The 13622-nt window shown below is 53.0% G+C and overlaps 1 protein-coding gene, 1 long non-coding RNA gene and 2 pseudogenes across 2 annotated transcripts in view; all 4 read right to left on the bottom strand.

Annotated features, from left to right (window-relative positions):
* LOC112206419 (uncharacterized) overlaps positions 1-2837 on the bottom strand; it is a 34381-nt gene extending 31544 nt beyond the window's left edge. Inside the window, exon 1 of the long non-coding RNA XR_008541195.2 lies at positions 1702-2837. This is a non-coding gene — a long non-coding RNA (uncharacterized LOC112206419). The remainder of the gene's footprint in view (positions 1-1701) is intronic.
* A 4748-nt stretch (positions 2838-7585) lies between these two features.
* Positions 7586-8614, bottom strand: LOC129138201 (putative uncharacterized protein FLJ44672; annotated as a pseudogene).
* A 50-nt stretch (positions 8615-8664) lies between these two features.
* LOC134809169 (chromosome alignment-maintaining phosphoprotein 1-like) lies at positions 8665-10159 on the bottom strand (annotated as a pseudogene).
* LOC107973186 (putative uncharacterized protein FLJ46235) lies at positions 10145-12589 on the bottom strand. Its single transcript, XM_024353616.3, has 3 exons — positions 11754-12589; positions 11469-11526; positions 10145-11375 (listed from the first exon to the last, which is right to left on the bottom strand). Exon 3 carries the CDS (start codon positions 11297-11299, stop codon positions 10676-10678), a length of 624 nt encoding a protein of 207 aa, XP_024209384.2. The 5' UTR covers positions 11300-11375; positions 11469-11526; positions 11754-12589; the 3' UTR covers positions 10145-10675.
* Between the last annotated feature and the right edge of the window lie 1033 nt (positions 12590-13622).

The following is a 13622-nucleotide window of genomic DNA, read 5'->3' as shown; positions in this document are numbered from 1 at the left end:
TGATTTCCATTTTATAACACTGGGTTAAGATGAAAGAATGAGAAGATAAAGGTCCCTCAGCAATATAACTCACAAACATGTTCAGAAGCAGTAAGAAGTTACATTAATTATCTTTTGAAAGTCAATAATCTACATCTTTAATGTATGCATATAGCATAGCTAATGTACTATCGCTGGGTCCATTTATTCAATGAATAATTGCCGCTATGTGTCAGACATTTTTCTAGGCCTAGGAATGGATACATAAGTGAACAAAGCAAAGATTCTGGTTCTTGTAGAGTTTCCATTAAAAGACCATTTAGTAAAACTTTTCTTCCCCCAAATTATAAAATCTGTAAGATGATTTAACAACATGTGTAAAAGCCATTGTGGGCCAGGCACGGTGGCTCATACCAGGTGTGGTGACTCATAGCACTCTGTCACCCAGGCTGGAGTGCAGTGGCACAATCTCGGCTCACTGCAACCTCTGCATCCTGGGTACAAGCGATTCTCCTGCCCCAGCTTTCTGAGTAGCAAGGACTACAGGTGCACACCACCACGCCTGGCTAATTTTTGTACTATTAGTACAGACGGAGTTTCACCATGTTGGCCAGGCTGGTCTCGAACTCCTGACCTCAAATGATCCATCTACCTCGGCCTCCCAAAGTGCTGGAATTACAGATGTGAGCCACAATGCCCGGCCTTATTTTCTACAACTTTGGTAACTTTAGCATATACCCCAAATCTGTAAGACATAATATTATAATTCAAATGCAACTCATGGCTTCTCATTGTACTCTTTCTCTAGCTTTTGAATTATTTATTCTAATACCAGTTTTAATTCTGACACAAAAGCATGGGAGTTCTAATCAAAATCCAACCTTTTATCATAAAAACTATGAAGAAATTATGAGTAGAACTTAAAAAGGAAAATAGGCCTATTAATTAGATTTGTCTTTGTAGCATTTAACTCTATAATAAATAACATAATATTTTATGCCTATGAGTACCCAACAAAGCCTCCAGCTTCTATTTAGATATAAAATGTAAAAGTCACTACTGGATCCACAAGCAAGACTATGATAAAGAAATTTCTCCAGCTAACCAGCTTCTTTTACATGATGTTACATGTTTCTTTTGTTTTTTCATTTTGGCAAATATTGATTGTCATCTTCATGTTTGTCTATGTCCTAAGTGCTGGGATACAGAATCTGAAAAGATGGACACAGGACCTGCCTTCAAGTTCACCCTTTCTTTTTTTTTTTTTTTTTTTTTTTTTGAGATGGAGTTTTGCTCTTGTCGCCCAGGCTGGAGTGTAATGGTGAGATCTCGGCTCACTGCAACCTCCACCTCCAGGGTTCAAGTGATTCTCCTGCCTCAGCCTCCCAAGTAGCTGGGATTACAGGTCCCAGCCACCACGCCTAGCTAATTTTTGTATTTTTAGTAGAGACAGCGTTTCATCATGTTGGTCAGGCTCGTCTCAAACTCCTAACCTCAGGTAGTCGACCCACCTCGGCCTCCCACAGTGCTGAGATTACAGGCATGAGCCACCACGCCCTGCTAGGAGTTCATGCTTTAATTGGGGAAAATATACAATAAGCAAGCCAGTTTTTAAAAAGAGAACTGCAATTAGAGTTAAATGCTACAAAGACAAACTCACAGGAAGATGGGATGTAGAATGATAAGGCTCTCAGAATAGTAAGAGAAACTATTGCTTCTTACGATGTTTGTCTTTCTTTGTATCGGTGCTCAGCTGAGTCTGCAGTGCTTCAGAGGCAGCTTTCATTTAATAAAAATCTATGATTTCTCCTTCCAGTTGTTTTTTCTCTTCCTCGAGCTTCCTTATCTCCTCCTGTTGAATCATTTTAAGATGCTCGAACTTGTCCTGCAGCTGTGAAACCAATGTGCAGTTGTGACACCAAAGCAGTGTGGCTGAACACCCAAAAGAATATGCTTTTTTCTGATTATCAAACAAACCCAAATCATCACAGTAGAGCACGATCTTAATAACAATCTCAAAAACTCAGGAGTAAACACTCACATATGGAATTTTTCTTTTCTTTCTCTCTTCCTTTTATAAGATGGAGTCTCACTCTGTTGCCCAGGCTGGAGTGCACTGGTGCGATCTCAGCTCACTGCAACCTCCATCTCCCAGTTCAAGTGATTCTCCTGCCTCAGCCTCTTGAGTAGCTGGGACTACAGGCATGCACCACCACTACAGGTGTGTGCCACCACACCTGGCTAATTTTTGTATTTTTAGTAGAGATGGGGTTTTGCCATGCTGGCCAGGCTGGTCTCGAACTCCTGACCTCAGGTGATCCTCCCGCTTTGGCCTCCCAAAGACTTTTTTTTTTTTTTTTAATATAGAGACAAGTTCTCAGTATGTTGCCCAGGCTGGTCTCAAACTCCTGAGCTCAAGTGATCCTCCCACCTCAGCTTCCCAAAGTGCTGGGACTGACTGGATGCAGTGGCTCATGCTTGTAAACTCAGCACTTTGGGAGGCCAAGGTGGGAGGGTCGCTTGAGCCCAGGAGTTCAAGACCAGACTGGGTGATATAACACAATAGTAAACTTCAACAGGAGAGAGAATCTGTAAACTTGAATATAGATCTTCTGAAATTATCCAGTCAGAGGACAAAGAAAAAAAGAATAAAAAAGAGAAAAGAAGGCTGGGCGTGGTGGCTCAAGCCTGTAATCCCAACACTTTGGGAGGCCGAGGCAGGCAGATTAAGAGGTCAGGAGTTCAAGACCAGCCTGGCCAACATGACAAAACCCCATCTCTACTAAAAATACAAAAATTAGCCGGGTGTGGTGGCACACACCTGTAGTCCCAGCTACTTGGGAGGCTGAGGCAGGAGAATCGCTTGAACCCAGGAGGCGGAGGTTGGAGTGCAATGTGAGCTGAGACCACACATTGCACTCCAGCCTGGGTGACAGAACATGACTCTGTCTCAAAAAAAAGAAAAAAAGAAAAAAAACGAGACAGAGAAAAGAAAGCCAACAAGACACCATTAGGCAAACCATTGTCAGGTTATGGGAGTTTGAGAAGGAAAGTAGAGAAAGGAGAAGAAAGCTTATTTAAAGAATGGCTGAAAACTGCCTAAATCATGGGAAAGATTTAGACATCTAAATCCATGAAGCTTAAAGATTCCTAAAGAGGTTCAAACCAAATAGATACTCACCAAGTCACAATATAATCAAATAGTCAAAAGTTAAAGAAACTTTGCAGGTCAGGACAGAATCGAATAATACATTCAAAGTGCTGAAAGAAAAAAACTGCCAGCAACTAATATTATGTCTGACAAAGCTGTCCTTCAGAAAGAAAAAAGAAATAACGTGTTTGCTCGACAAACAAAGCTGAGGGCATTCAGGACTACTAGGTCTACCTTAAAAAAATGCTTAACGGAGTTTTTCAAGTAAAAATGAATGAAGTTGGGAGCGGTGGCTCATGCCTGTAATCCCATTTTTGGAGGCTGAAGTGGGTGGATCACCTGAGGTCGGGAGGTCAAGACCAGCCTGGCCAACATGGCAAAACCCCACCTCCAGTAAAAATACAAAAAATTAGCCAGGTATGAAGGCCACTGAGATCGTGCCACTGCACTCCAGCCTGGGTGACAAGAGTCAAACTACATTTCAAAAACAAAAAACAAAACAAACAAAAAAAAACAAAACTTGAGGCCTGGCCTTCTGCTCCTCTCCAACCCCCCTTCTCTGGGCCCAAGCCACCTTGGCTGAGGAGGGGGTGAGGAGGTGTGAGCCCCTGCCAGAACCCCCTGCCCGGACCAAGTACTCGGCCCCCAGGCCTGCGTTCAGTGAGGCCTCCCGTGGCATCAGCATGTTCGTGTGGAGGAATGTGGAAGGTCACTCTGCGGCCGTGTTCCCCTGGTACTCCATCCCCTTCCTGACCCCTCCCTGCCGCCACACGAGGCCAGCAACCTGCCAGTCACTCAGTGGCCTCCAACCAGAGAAAACAACCTGCCAAGTTGGCAGCTGTTGCTCATGAGCATCCACCAGGTGGGACAGGGAGTGTTGACCCTGGGCGGCCCCCTGGAGCCACCTGCCCTGAAAGCCCAGGGCCCGCAACCCCACACACTTTGGGGGTGGTGGAACCTGGTAAAAGCTCACCTCCCACCATGGAGGAGGAGCCCTGGGCCCCTCAGGGGAGTCCCTGCTGGACAGTGAGACAGAGAATGACCATGATGATGCTTTCCTCTCCATCATGTCTCCTGACACCCAGTTGCCTCTACCACTCAGATGCTGTCAGGCCCAGTCCCTCAGTGCCCTGCGCAAGGAACAGGACTCATCTTCTGAGAAGGATGGACGCAGCCCCAACAAATGGGACAAGGACCACATCCGGTGGCCCATGAGTGGCGGTCATGATCTTCAGCAAGCGGCACCAGGCCCTGGCGGGGCTCACCAGGGTCACCCCAACCAGGATAACCGGACCATCAGCCAGATGCTGAGCGAGCGGTGGTACACCCTGGGGCCCAATGAGACACAGAAATACCACCACCTGGCCTTCCAGGTGAAGGTGGCCCACTTGCAACAAGGACCGAAAGAAGTCCAGCTCAGAGGCCAAGCCCACAAGCCAGGGGCTAGCAGGAGTGTAACAAGGGCTCATGGGAGCAGAGCATATCAGAGACGGGCACTGCCACTGCCCCTAGGGTGTCCTCTGAACTCCTGTCAGTCGCAGCCCAAACACTCCAGAGCTCAGATACCAAGGAGCAGCTTCTGTGGGGCAGAACGGCTGCACACAGTCAGGGAACCTGGCTCAGCCTGGCCCAAGCCTTCTCCCACAGCGGGGTACACAGCCTGGACGGCAGGGAAACAGACCGTCAGGCACTATGGGAACTGACACAGGTGGTGTCTGGCACTGCATCATACTCTGGCCCAAAGCCTTCTACTCAGTATGGAGCTCCAGGCCACTTTGCAGCCCCTGGTGAGGGAGGTGACCAGTGGGCAGCCCTGCTGCTGCCCACCTGAGCTGCTCATTCCCAGCACATGGCCAGTGAGGACATAGCGAGTGACGAGGAGCACACGGTCATCCATGAGGAGGAGGGGGTGATGATGTCATTGCTGATGATGGCTTTAGCACCACTGACACCGATCTCAAGTTCAAGGAGTGGGTGACCAACTGAAGAGTGGGGACAACTCTGGGGAGGAGCCAGAGGGCAACAAGGGCTTTGGTGGGAAGGTATTTGCACCTGTCATTCCTTCCTCCTTTACTCCTGCCGCCCCTTGCTGGATCCTGAGCCCCCAGGGTCCCCCGATCCACCTGCAGGTTTTGGCAAAGTCTATGGTCCCACCCTGTCCTCCTCCTACACATACTCGGATGCTTCCTCCTCAACCTTGGCACCCACCTCCTTCTTACTGGGCCCAGGAGCCTTCAAAGCCCAGGAGTCTGGTCAAGGCAGCAGAGCGGGCCCCCTACGGCCCCTACCCTTGGGGAAGGGGGCCCAGGGACGCCTTCCAAGGTGACCTGTTTCCTCCCAATGGATCCTGCCACCTTCTGGTGCAAGAGACCTGAAAGTGTGGGCAACCTGGAGCTACCAGGCTCCTCAGTCATCAGGGTCCCTCCCAACACTAAGGCTTTCCTAGGCAGGAGCTGGGCTGAGCCACCCGGGGGGCAGAGCCTGAAGAGAAACTGACTGGGCTTTCGGGGTCGGGGCAGAGGGAACCCCACGGACATGGATCCCACACTGGAGGACCCCACCACGCCCAAATGCAAGATGAGAAGATGCTCCAGCTGCAGTCCAAAGCCCAACACCCCCAAGTGTGCCATGTGTGATGGGGACAGCTTCCCCTTTGCCTGTACAGGTGCAGAAGCCGAGGACAGGCGCAGGGAACCGGAGACCGAGAAGGCGCTGTCCTCTTCACTGCACGTGCCCTGGACCAGTGCCGGCCCTGATCATGCAGCTCTTCCAGGCCCACTGCTTCTTCCCATCCACTAGGCCACAGCTGCCCTCCAGGCCCACTATGCACACATCTACCCCTCCAAGGTTTGTTCTGCCCCTGCCCTGACTCCCAGCCCTGTGGGGGTCCTGACCGCACCTCACCTGGCTCAGACTCTTGACGCTGCCCTGGCTGCCCCACCACTGCATCTGCCCGAGAGTCACGTGAGGCTGAGAGTAGGGACAGGGGCAGCAGTGGTGCCAGTTGGGGGGCGGTCCAGTGGGAGGAGCCTCAGCCTCGCGGGCTGCTCCATGGGACTGATGACTGCATGATCTTCTGGGCACCTCATGGATCTTCAACTGCAGGTGAAACGGATGCTGGTGGTGGGTGCAGGGCCGCTGGGAGCTGCTGCATGGTTCCCAGAGGCTGGACTGGGGCAGGTGCCAACTGAAGCTGCTGGGGCAGCATGGGCAGGATGTTCTGCACACAAACCTTGGAGAAGAAGATGTGTGCATAGCGGGTCCACTGCTGCTGCCCCTGCCCTGACTCCCAGCCCTGCCTGACCCCACCTCAACCTGCTCAGGCTCTGGCGCAACCCTGGCTGCCCTGCCACTGCCTCTGCCCCAGAGTTGGGGCCTTGACAGCCTGGTTGGAAGGGGACACCCCAGCCCTGCCTCAACACCTGGGGGTCTCCATAACTACCACAGGCAGGTGGGCAACCCCAAAGATCCCAGGACTCACAGTACCCCCTGAGAACATGGACAGTATGTGGGGGTAGCAATGGAGGGCAGGATGGTTATCTTCTCCCAGGTAAAGCCATTTAATCCTTTCAGTTTGGGACAGAGTAAGGCCTGCCTCTTTTTTTTTTTTTTTTTTTTTTTTTTTTTTTTTTTTTGAGACCGAGTCTTGCTCTGTCACCCAGGCTGGAGTGCAGTGGTGCGATCTTGGCTCACTGCAACCTCTTCCCGCCGGGTTCACGCCATTCTCCTGCCTCAGCCTTCTGGGTAGCTAGGATTACAGGTGCACGCTACCACATCCGGCTAATTTTTGTATTTTTAGTACAGACGGGGCTTCATCATCTTGGCCAGGCTGATTTCGATCTCCTGACATCGTGATCTGCCTGCCTCCCCCTCCTAAAATGCTGGGATTACAGGCATGAGCCACCACGCCTGGCCAAGGCCTGCTCCTCTTATCTACACCCCCTACCCCTGCAGCTGTGCCGGGGGAAAGCTGGGCAGTTTCCCTCCTCCGAGCCCCTGTACATACCATGAATTGTGGGACCTTCAGAGCTTTTCACTTTTCGGAAAATAGCTCCTGCTGGGCTACAAGATGGAGTGTGAAGAGGGCCTTGGGCCACAGGGAGGCGCCTGTGGACTAGGGGGAGTTCATGCACCCCTTCTTTCCCCAGAGGGGTTGGACTCAGGTGAGTATGGGGGTGGGGGCTCCTGCACTTCGACACAGGCAGCGGGAGGGTTTTCTCCCCATTCCCTCTGCACTCCCAACTTGAGCTATACTTTTTAAGAAAGTGATTCACCCTGCCTTTGCCCCCTTCCCCAGAACACAACACGTTGATCATGGGCGATATTTTTCATCGTGCCAAAAAGTTGCCATGACCGTCATTAAACCTGTTTAACACCAAATAATAAGGAAAATAAAATAAAAAATTCGGGCATGGTGCAGAAACTCACTCCAAATAAATTACCTACCAAAATATATAATGGTGGAAATATTCCAAAATTCAATATTTTGGGATTTATACACAAAAGATAAACAAATTAGAGGTCAAGAGGCTGCCGGAAGGGAAAAACGGGGCCTGGAAAGGCCGTTGTGAGGAATGAGCTGGGCCTAAAGAGGCCACTGGCAGGCAGTAGCTGGACCTGCCGAAGTGGTCGAAAGGCAGGAGCTTTGGACTGGGGAGGCCGCAGTGAGGCGAGAGCTAGCTGGGCGTGGAGAGTCTGCTGTGAGGCCGAGGCCGAGGCCGAGGCCGGGCCCGTGCAGGCCTTCGAGAGGCAGGAGGCCGGGCCTGCAAAGGCCGACTGGAGATCAAGTTCTGCGCCTGAAGAGGCTGCCAAAAGTCAAAAGCGGGGCCTGGGAAGGCCGCGGAGAGCCATGAGCTGGGCTGGGCCGAAAGAGGCCACTGGGAGGCAGGAGGAGCTGGGCCTGGAGAGGCTGACTCGAGGAAGTTTTGCACCTGGAGAGGCCGCCGAGAGGACGGAGCTGGGCCCGGGGAGGCCGACTTGCTGCTCTTCCAGGCCCACTTCCAGGCCGACTTGAGAACGACTTGGGCCTGCAGAGGCTGCCGGGAGGCCCAAGCTGGGCCTAGAAGAGCCCACCGACCGGAGGCCGTTTGGGGCCAGCAGATGCCATCGGAGGGCAGGAGCTGAGCCTGGAGAGGCCACCGTGAGGCCTGAGCTGGGCCTGGGGAGCTTGGCTTAGGGAAGTTGTGGGCCTACCAGGGCCGCTGGGAGCTGGGCAGGAGCTGAGTCCAAAGACGTTGGGACCTGGAGTCGGCCCAGAGTCCGGCCCGGAGATGCAGCCGGGAGGAAGAGCTGGGCCCGGAGAGGACGCCGGGAGGCTGCAAGTGGGTCTGAGAGGCCAACTTGAGGAGGCCTGGCCTCCGCCTCCCGCATGGCCCAGCTGTTCCTCCTGGCTGCATCTCCCGCCTCCCAGCAAACAAGCTCTTTTGGCTCAGCTCCCACCTGCGTTTGTAGACCCCGAAGTTTCTGCAACCAAGCTCTTCAGACCCACATCCCTTCTCCCAGTGACTGAACAGTCCCAGCTCCGGCGGGAGAAGGGCGTCTGCAGACCCCGCTGTTGCCTCCCAGGGGAGTCTCCAGGCCCAGCTCTCGCCCCACCGCGACCTCCCGGGCCCAAGTCCCTGCCTACCTCCCAGCAGCCCGCGTGCGACCCTGCTCCTCCCTCACGGTGGCCTGTTGAGGCAGGGGCTCCCGCTGACCTCTCTCAGCGTGGGAGGGGCCGGTGTGCGGCAAGGGGCTCAGGCTGACCTCTGTCCGCGTGGGACGGGCCGGTGTGAGGCAAGGGCTCACACTGACCTCTCTCAGCGTGGGAGGAGCCAGTGTGAGGCAGGGGCTCACGCCTCTGGGCAGGGTGCCAGAGGCATGAGTTGGGCATCAACAGGCCACCGTGAGGGAGGAGCTGGGCCGCACGCGGGCTGCTGGGAGGCAGGCAGGGACTTGGCCCCGGGAGGCCGCCATGGGGGCAAGAGCTGGGCCTGGAGAGGCCCCTGGGAGGCAAGGGCGGGGCCTGCAGACGCTGTTCTCCAACCACTGCTGGGCCTGTACAGGCCACCAGGAGGCAGGAAGTGGGCCCTCAGAGCTTGGCTGGAGAAAGTTCGGGGCCTACAAAGGCGGTTGGGAGCTGGGCAGGAGTTGAGCCAAAAGAGCTTGCTTACTTGCTGGGAGGCAGGGCCGGGAGAGGTTGACTTCAGGACATCTTGGGCCTGCGGCGGTCGCCGGGAGGCCCAAGCTTGGCGTGGAGGAGCCCACCGACCGGAGACCATTTGGGGCCTGGAGATGCCATCGGAGGGCAGGAGCTCATCCTGGAGAGGCCACCGTGAGGCCTGACCTGGGCCTGGGGAGCTTGGCTTGAGGAAGCTGTGGGCCGACCAAGGCCGCCAGGAGATGGGTAGGCACTGAGTCCAAAGAGGTTGTTGAGAGGCAGGAGTCGGGCCTGGAGAAGCAACCAGGAAGAAGAGCTGGGCCCGGAGAGGACGCCCGGAGGGTGCAAGTGGGTCTGGAGACGCCGACTTGAGGAGGTTCTGGGTCCGGAGAGGCCGCCGGAAGGGAAAAACTGGGCCTGGAAAGGCCGTTGTGAGGAATGAGCCCCATGGGCCTGAAGAGGCCACTGGCAGGCGGGAGCTGGGCCTGCCGAAGCGGCCGAGAGGCAGGAGCTTTGGACTTGGGAGGCCGCAGTGAGGCGACAGCTAGCTGGGCGTGGAGAGTCCGCTGTGAGGCAGAGGCTGGGCCTGTGCAGGCCTTCGGGAGGCAGGAGGCTGGGCCTTGTCGAGGCCTGCAGAGGCCACCGAAAGTCAAAAGCGGGGCTTGGGAAGGCCGCCGGGAGGCATGAGCTGGGCTGGGCCGAAAGAGGCCACTGGGAGGCAGGAGGAGCTGGGCCTGGAGAGGCTGCCGAAAGGCAGGAGCTTCGCCTGAGGATGCCACAGTGAGACACCATCTGGGTCTGGAGGCTCCACTGTGAGGCAGAGGCTGGCCTGTAGAGTCCAACAGTAGACAAAAGTTGGGCAAAAGGCTGATTTGAGGAAGTTTTGGGCTTCAAGAGTCAGCCACAAGGCAGGCACTAGGCCTGGAAATGGCCTCACAGTCATGAGTTGGGCCTAAATGGGCCAGTGTGAGGGAGGAGCTGTGCCTGTTGAGGCTGCTGGCAGGCAGGCAGAAATTTGGCCTGGGGCAGCTGCCATGAGGCAAGAGCTGGGCCTGGAAAAAGCCCCTGGGAGGCAAGAGCAGGGCCTGCAGAGGCTGTTCTCAAGTCAAAGCTGGGCCTGTTCATGCCACCGGGAAGCAGAAGGTGGGCCTGGAGAGTTTGACTTGAGGAAGTTTTGGGCCTACATTGGCCGCCATGAGCGGGATAGGAACTGGGCCAAAAAAGGCTGTTGTGAGGCAGCAGTTGTGCCTGTAGACCCAGCCAAGAGGAAGAGGTGGGCCTGGAGAAGCCCCCATGAGGCAGAGGTTGGGCCTGTAGACACTAACAGGAGGCAGGAGCTGGGCCTGGAGAGGTCAACTTGAGGAGATTTTGGGCCTTCATAGGCCACCAGGAGGCAGCAGTTGGGACTAGAGAGTCTGACTTGAGTAAGTTTTGGGCCCGGAGATGACGTCCTGGGACAGGAGTTGGGCCTGGAGAGGCCACCGTGAGGCATAAGCTGGATGTAGAGAGGCCAGTGTGAGGCAAGACCTGGGCCTGTCTAGGCAGCTGGGAGACAGGCAGGAATCTGGCCAGGGAAGGTTGCCATGAGACAAAAGTTGGGCCTGGAAAGGCCCTTGTGAAGCATGAGCTTGGCCTAAAGAGGCCACTGGTTGGCAGGAGCTGGGTGTGTAGAAGCTGCTAAAAGGTTGGGAGCTTGGCTTGGGGGGTCCACAGTGAGGTAGATGCTGGGCGTGAAGAATCTGCTGTGAGGCAGATGTTGGGACTGTAGAGGCCGACGGGAGGCAGAGGCTGGGCCTGGAGGGGCCACCAAGATGCAGGAGCTGGGCCTGGAGAGGCTGCAAAGAAGCATGAGCTGGGCCTGGTGAGGTCGACTTGAGAAAGTTCAGGGCCTGGAGAGAAGGCTGGGAGGCAGGAGCTGGGTCCAAAGAGGCCATTGTAACGATGGAGCTGTGCCTGTGGAGGCTGTTGTGAGGCAGTAGCCTCATCTGCGGAGACTGCCGTGAGGTAGGGTATGGGCCTAAATAGGCCATGGTGAGTCATGAGCTTGGTCTGTAGAGGCTGACTGGAGAAAGTGCTGGGCCTGGAGAGGCTGCCAGGAGGTAGGAGCTGGGCCAAAAGATGTAAGCACATTTGCATTTATTAGGCACTTTATTTCCATTATTACACTGTAATATATAATAAAATAATTACAGAACTCACCATAATGTAGACTCAGTGGGCGTGTTAAGCTTGTTTTCCTGCAACTGGATGTTCCCACCTGAGCATGATGGGAGAAAGTGACAGATCAATAGGTATTAGATTCTCATAAGGACAGCACAACCTAGATCCCTCACATGCACGGTTCACAACAGGGTGCGTTCTCCTATGAGAATCTAATGCTGCTGCTCATCTGAGAAGGTGGAGCTCAGGCGGGAATGTGAGCAAAGGGGAGTGGTTGTAAATACAGAGGAAGCTTCCCTCACTCCCTCACTCGACACCACTCACCTCCTGCTGTGTGGCTCCTTGCGGCTCCATGGCTCAGGGGTTGGGGACCCCTGCTCAAGTGCATCCAAAGCGACCCTTCCCACACCAGTCTTCACAGTGGTCAAGGGCAGCAACCACTTAGCTCCCAAGGCATGTGCCTCAGCTGGCATTTCATCACAATCAACAGTAAGTGGTAGCTTGAGTCACTGTGAGGTCACCTACTGGAAATCACCAGCATCCCATTTCCCACTGGCAAAGAGCTCAGCACTGCCCCCTGGGAAACCAAACCTATGCCCAAATCCCATCTGTGTGGGTTTACCTCCTGGGACCCTTCCTAACATATTAGTCAGAGTCCAATCAGGAAGCATAAACCACTCAAAAGTTTAAAGTGGTAAAATTTAATACAGAGAATTATTCATTATAACAGGTGAACAGCATAATGAGAGATTGGCTAGCACAAAGTAAAGAGAACTCTAGAGAATGTGGGAATAGCCCAGGCCAGGCATGGTGGCTCATGCCTGAAATTCCAGCAATTTGAGAAGCTAATGCAGGAGGATTGCTTAAGGCCAGGAGCTAGAGACCGGTCTGGACAACACAGTGAGACCCTGTCTCTATCCAAAAGAAGAAAAAAGTTAGCTGGGAGTGGTGGTGCACACTTGTAGTCCCAGCTACTCAGAATGCGGAAGTTTGAGCCTGGGAGGTCAAGGCTGCAGTGAGGCATGATTATGCCACTACAGTCCAGCCTGGTGACAGAGCAAGACCCTGTCTCAAAGAACAAAACAACAACAACCATTTACAGACAGAAAAGAAATAGAGCTAATAAGCTGAGGAAAGATGTTGAAATGTGACAAGTAAAGTAATACGAGGTCTTTTGTCTATGTAAAATAATCAAACAAAAAATGACTTACTAAATTATAATACCCTGTGCTGGCAAAGGTGCAGTGAAATGGGCACTTTCTTACACTATGAGGGGTGTTTAAATTGTGTATAAGCTTTCCAGGGTAAAGCCTGTCAATTTTTTAAAATAATGGAGACAGGGTCTCACCATACTGCCATACTGCCTCCTCCAACTCTTGGCCTCAAGCAATCCTCCTCTCTTAGCCTCCCAAAGTGCTAAGATTGTAGCTGGGAGGCACCCAAAACCCTGTCGATTTACATCAAGGGTAATGAGAATGTCCATTCACCATGACTCACAGTAATCTTACTTCTGGGGAGACAATTCAATCTAAACAAAAGGTCATCTGTACACACACAGTAAAAATCTGGGAGTAACTGAAGACAGAGTTGGTAAGTGAAATAAGAAACAGTTATAAGAAGTTAAACTATGGTATCAATAGGCACCTGGTATAAAAGGTCAGTTGATGTTAGCTGCTACTTTTTTGTTGTTTTGAGACAGGGTCTCACTCTGTCACCCAGGCTGGAGTGCAGAGGCCTGATCATGACTCACTGCAGTCTCAGCCTCCCTGGGCTCAAGTGATCCTCCCACCTCAGCCTCCCAAGTAGCTGGGACTACAGGAACATGCCACCACACTAGGCTAATTCATGTATTTTTCTGTAGGGATGGTGACTCCCCCTTTGTTTCCAAGGCCTATCGCAAACTCTGGGCCTCAAGCCATCCTCCTGCCTCAGCCTCCCAAAGTGTTGCGATTACCAGTGTGAGACACCACACCTGGCCAGCTGCTACTTTTATCAATATTATTATTATTCCACTCAATTAAAAATTATTATTTTCAAGGCTATGCAACAGTATGTATCCTACAGCGTAATTGTAAAAACATATACAGTCGTCGTCCCTCAGTATACAGAATTAGTTCCAGCCCCCCATCTCTGCATATACCAAAATCCATGCTTACTCATGTTTCGCTGTCACCCCTCTGGAATCCACGTATA

This window comes from Pan troglodytes, chromosome 21, assembly GCF_028858775.2.
Source record: "Pan troglodytes isolate AG18354 chromosome 21, NHGRI_mPanTro3-v2.0_pri, whole genome shotgun sequence".
Lineage (NCBI taxonomy): Eukaryota > Metazoa > Chordata > Mammalia > Primates > Hominidae > Pan > Pan troglodytes.
The sequence above is the reverse complement of the archived record's forward strand: the minus strand, read 5'-3'. Positions and strand labels throughout refer to the sequence as shown.

Coding starts and splice junctions, on each gene's coding strand:
- LOC107973186 (XM_024353616.3), bottom strand. CDS start 11,299: ATGGCCTATTTAGGCCCATACCCTACCTCACGGCAGTCTCCGCAGATG.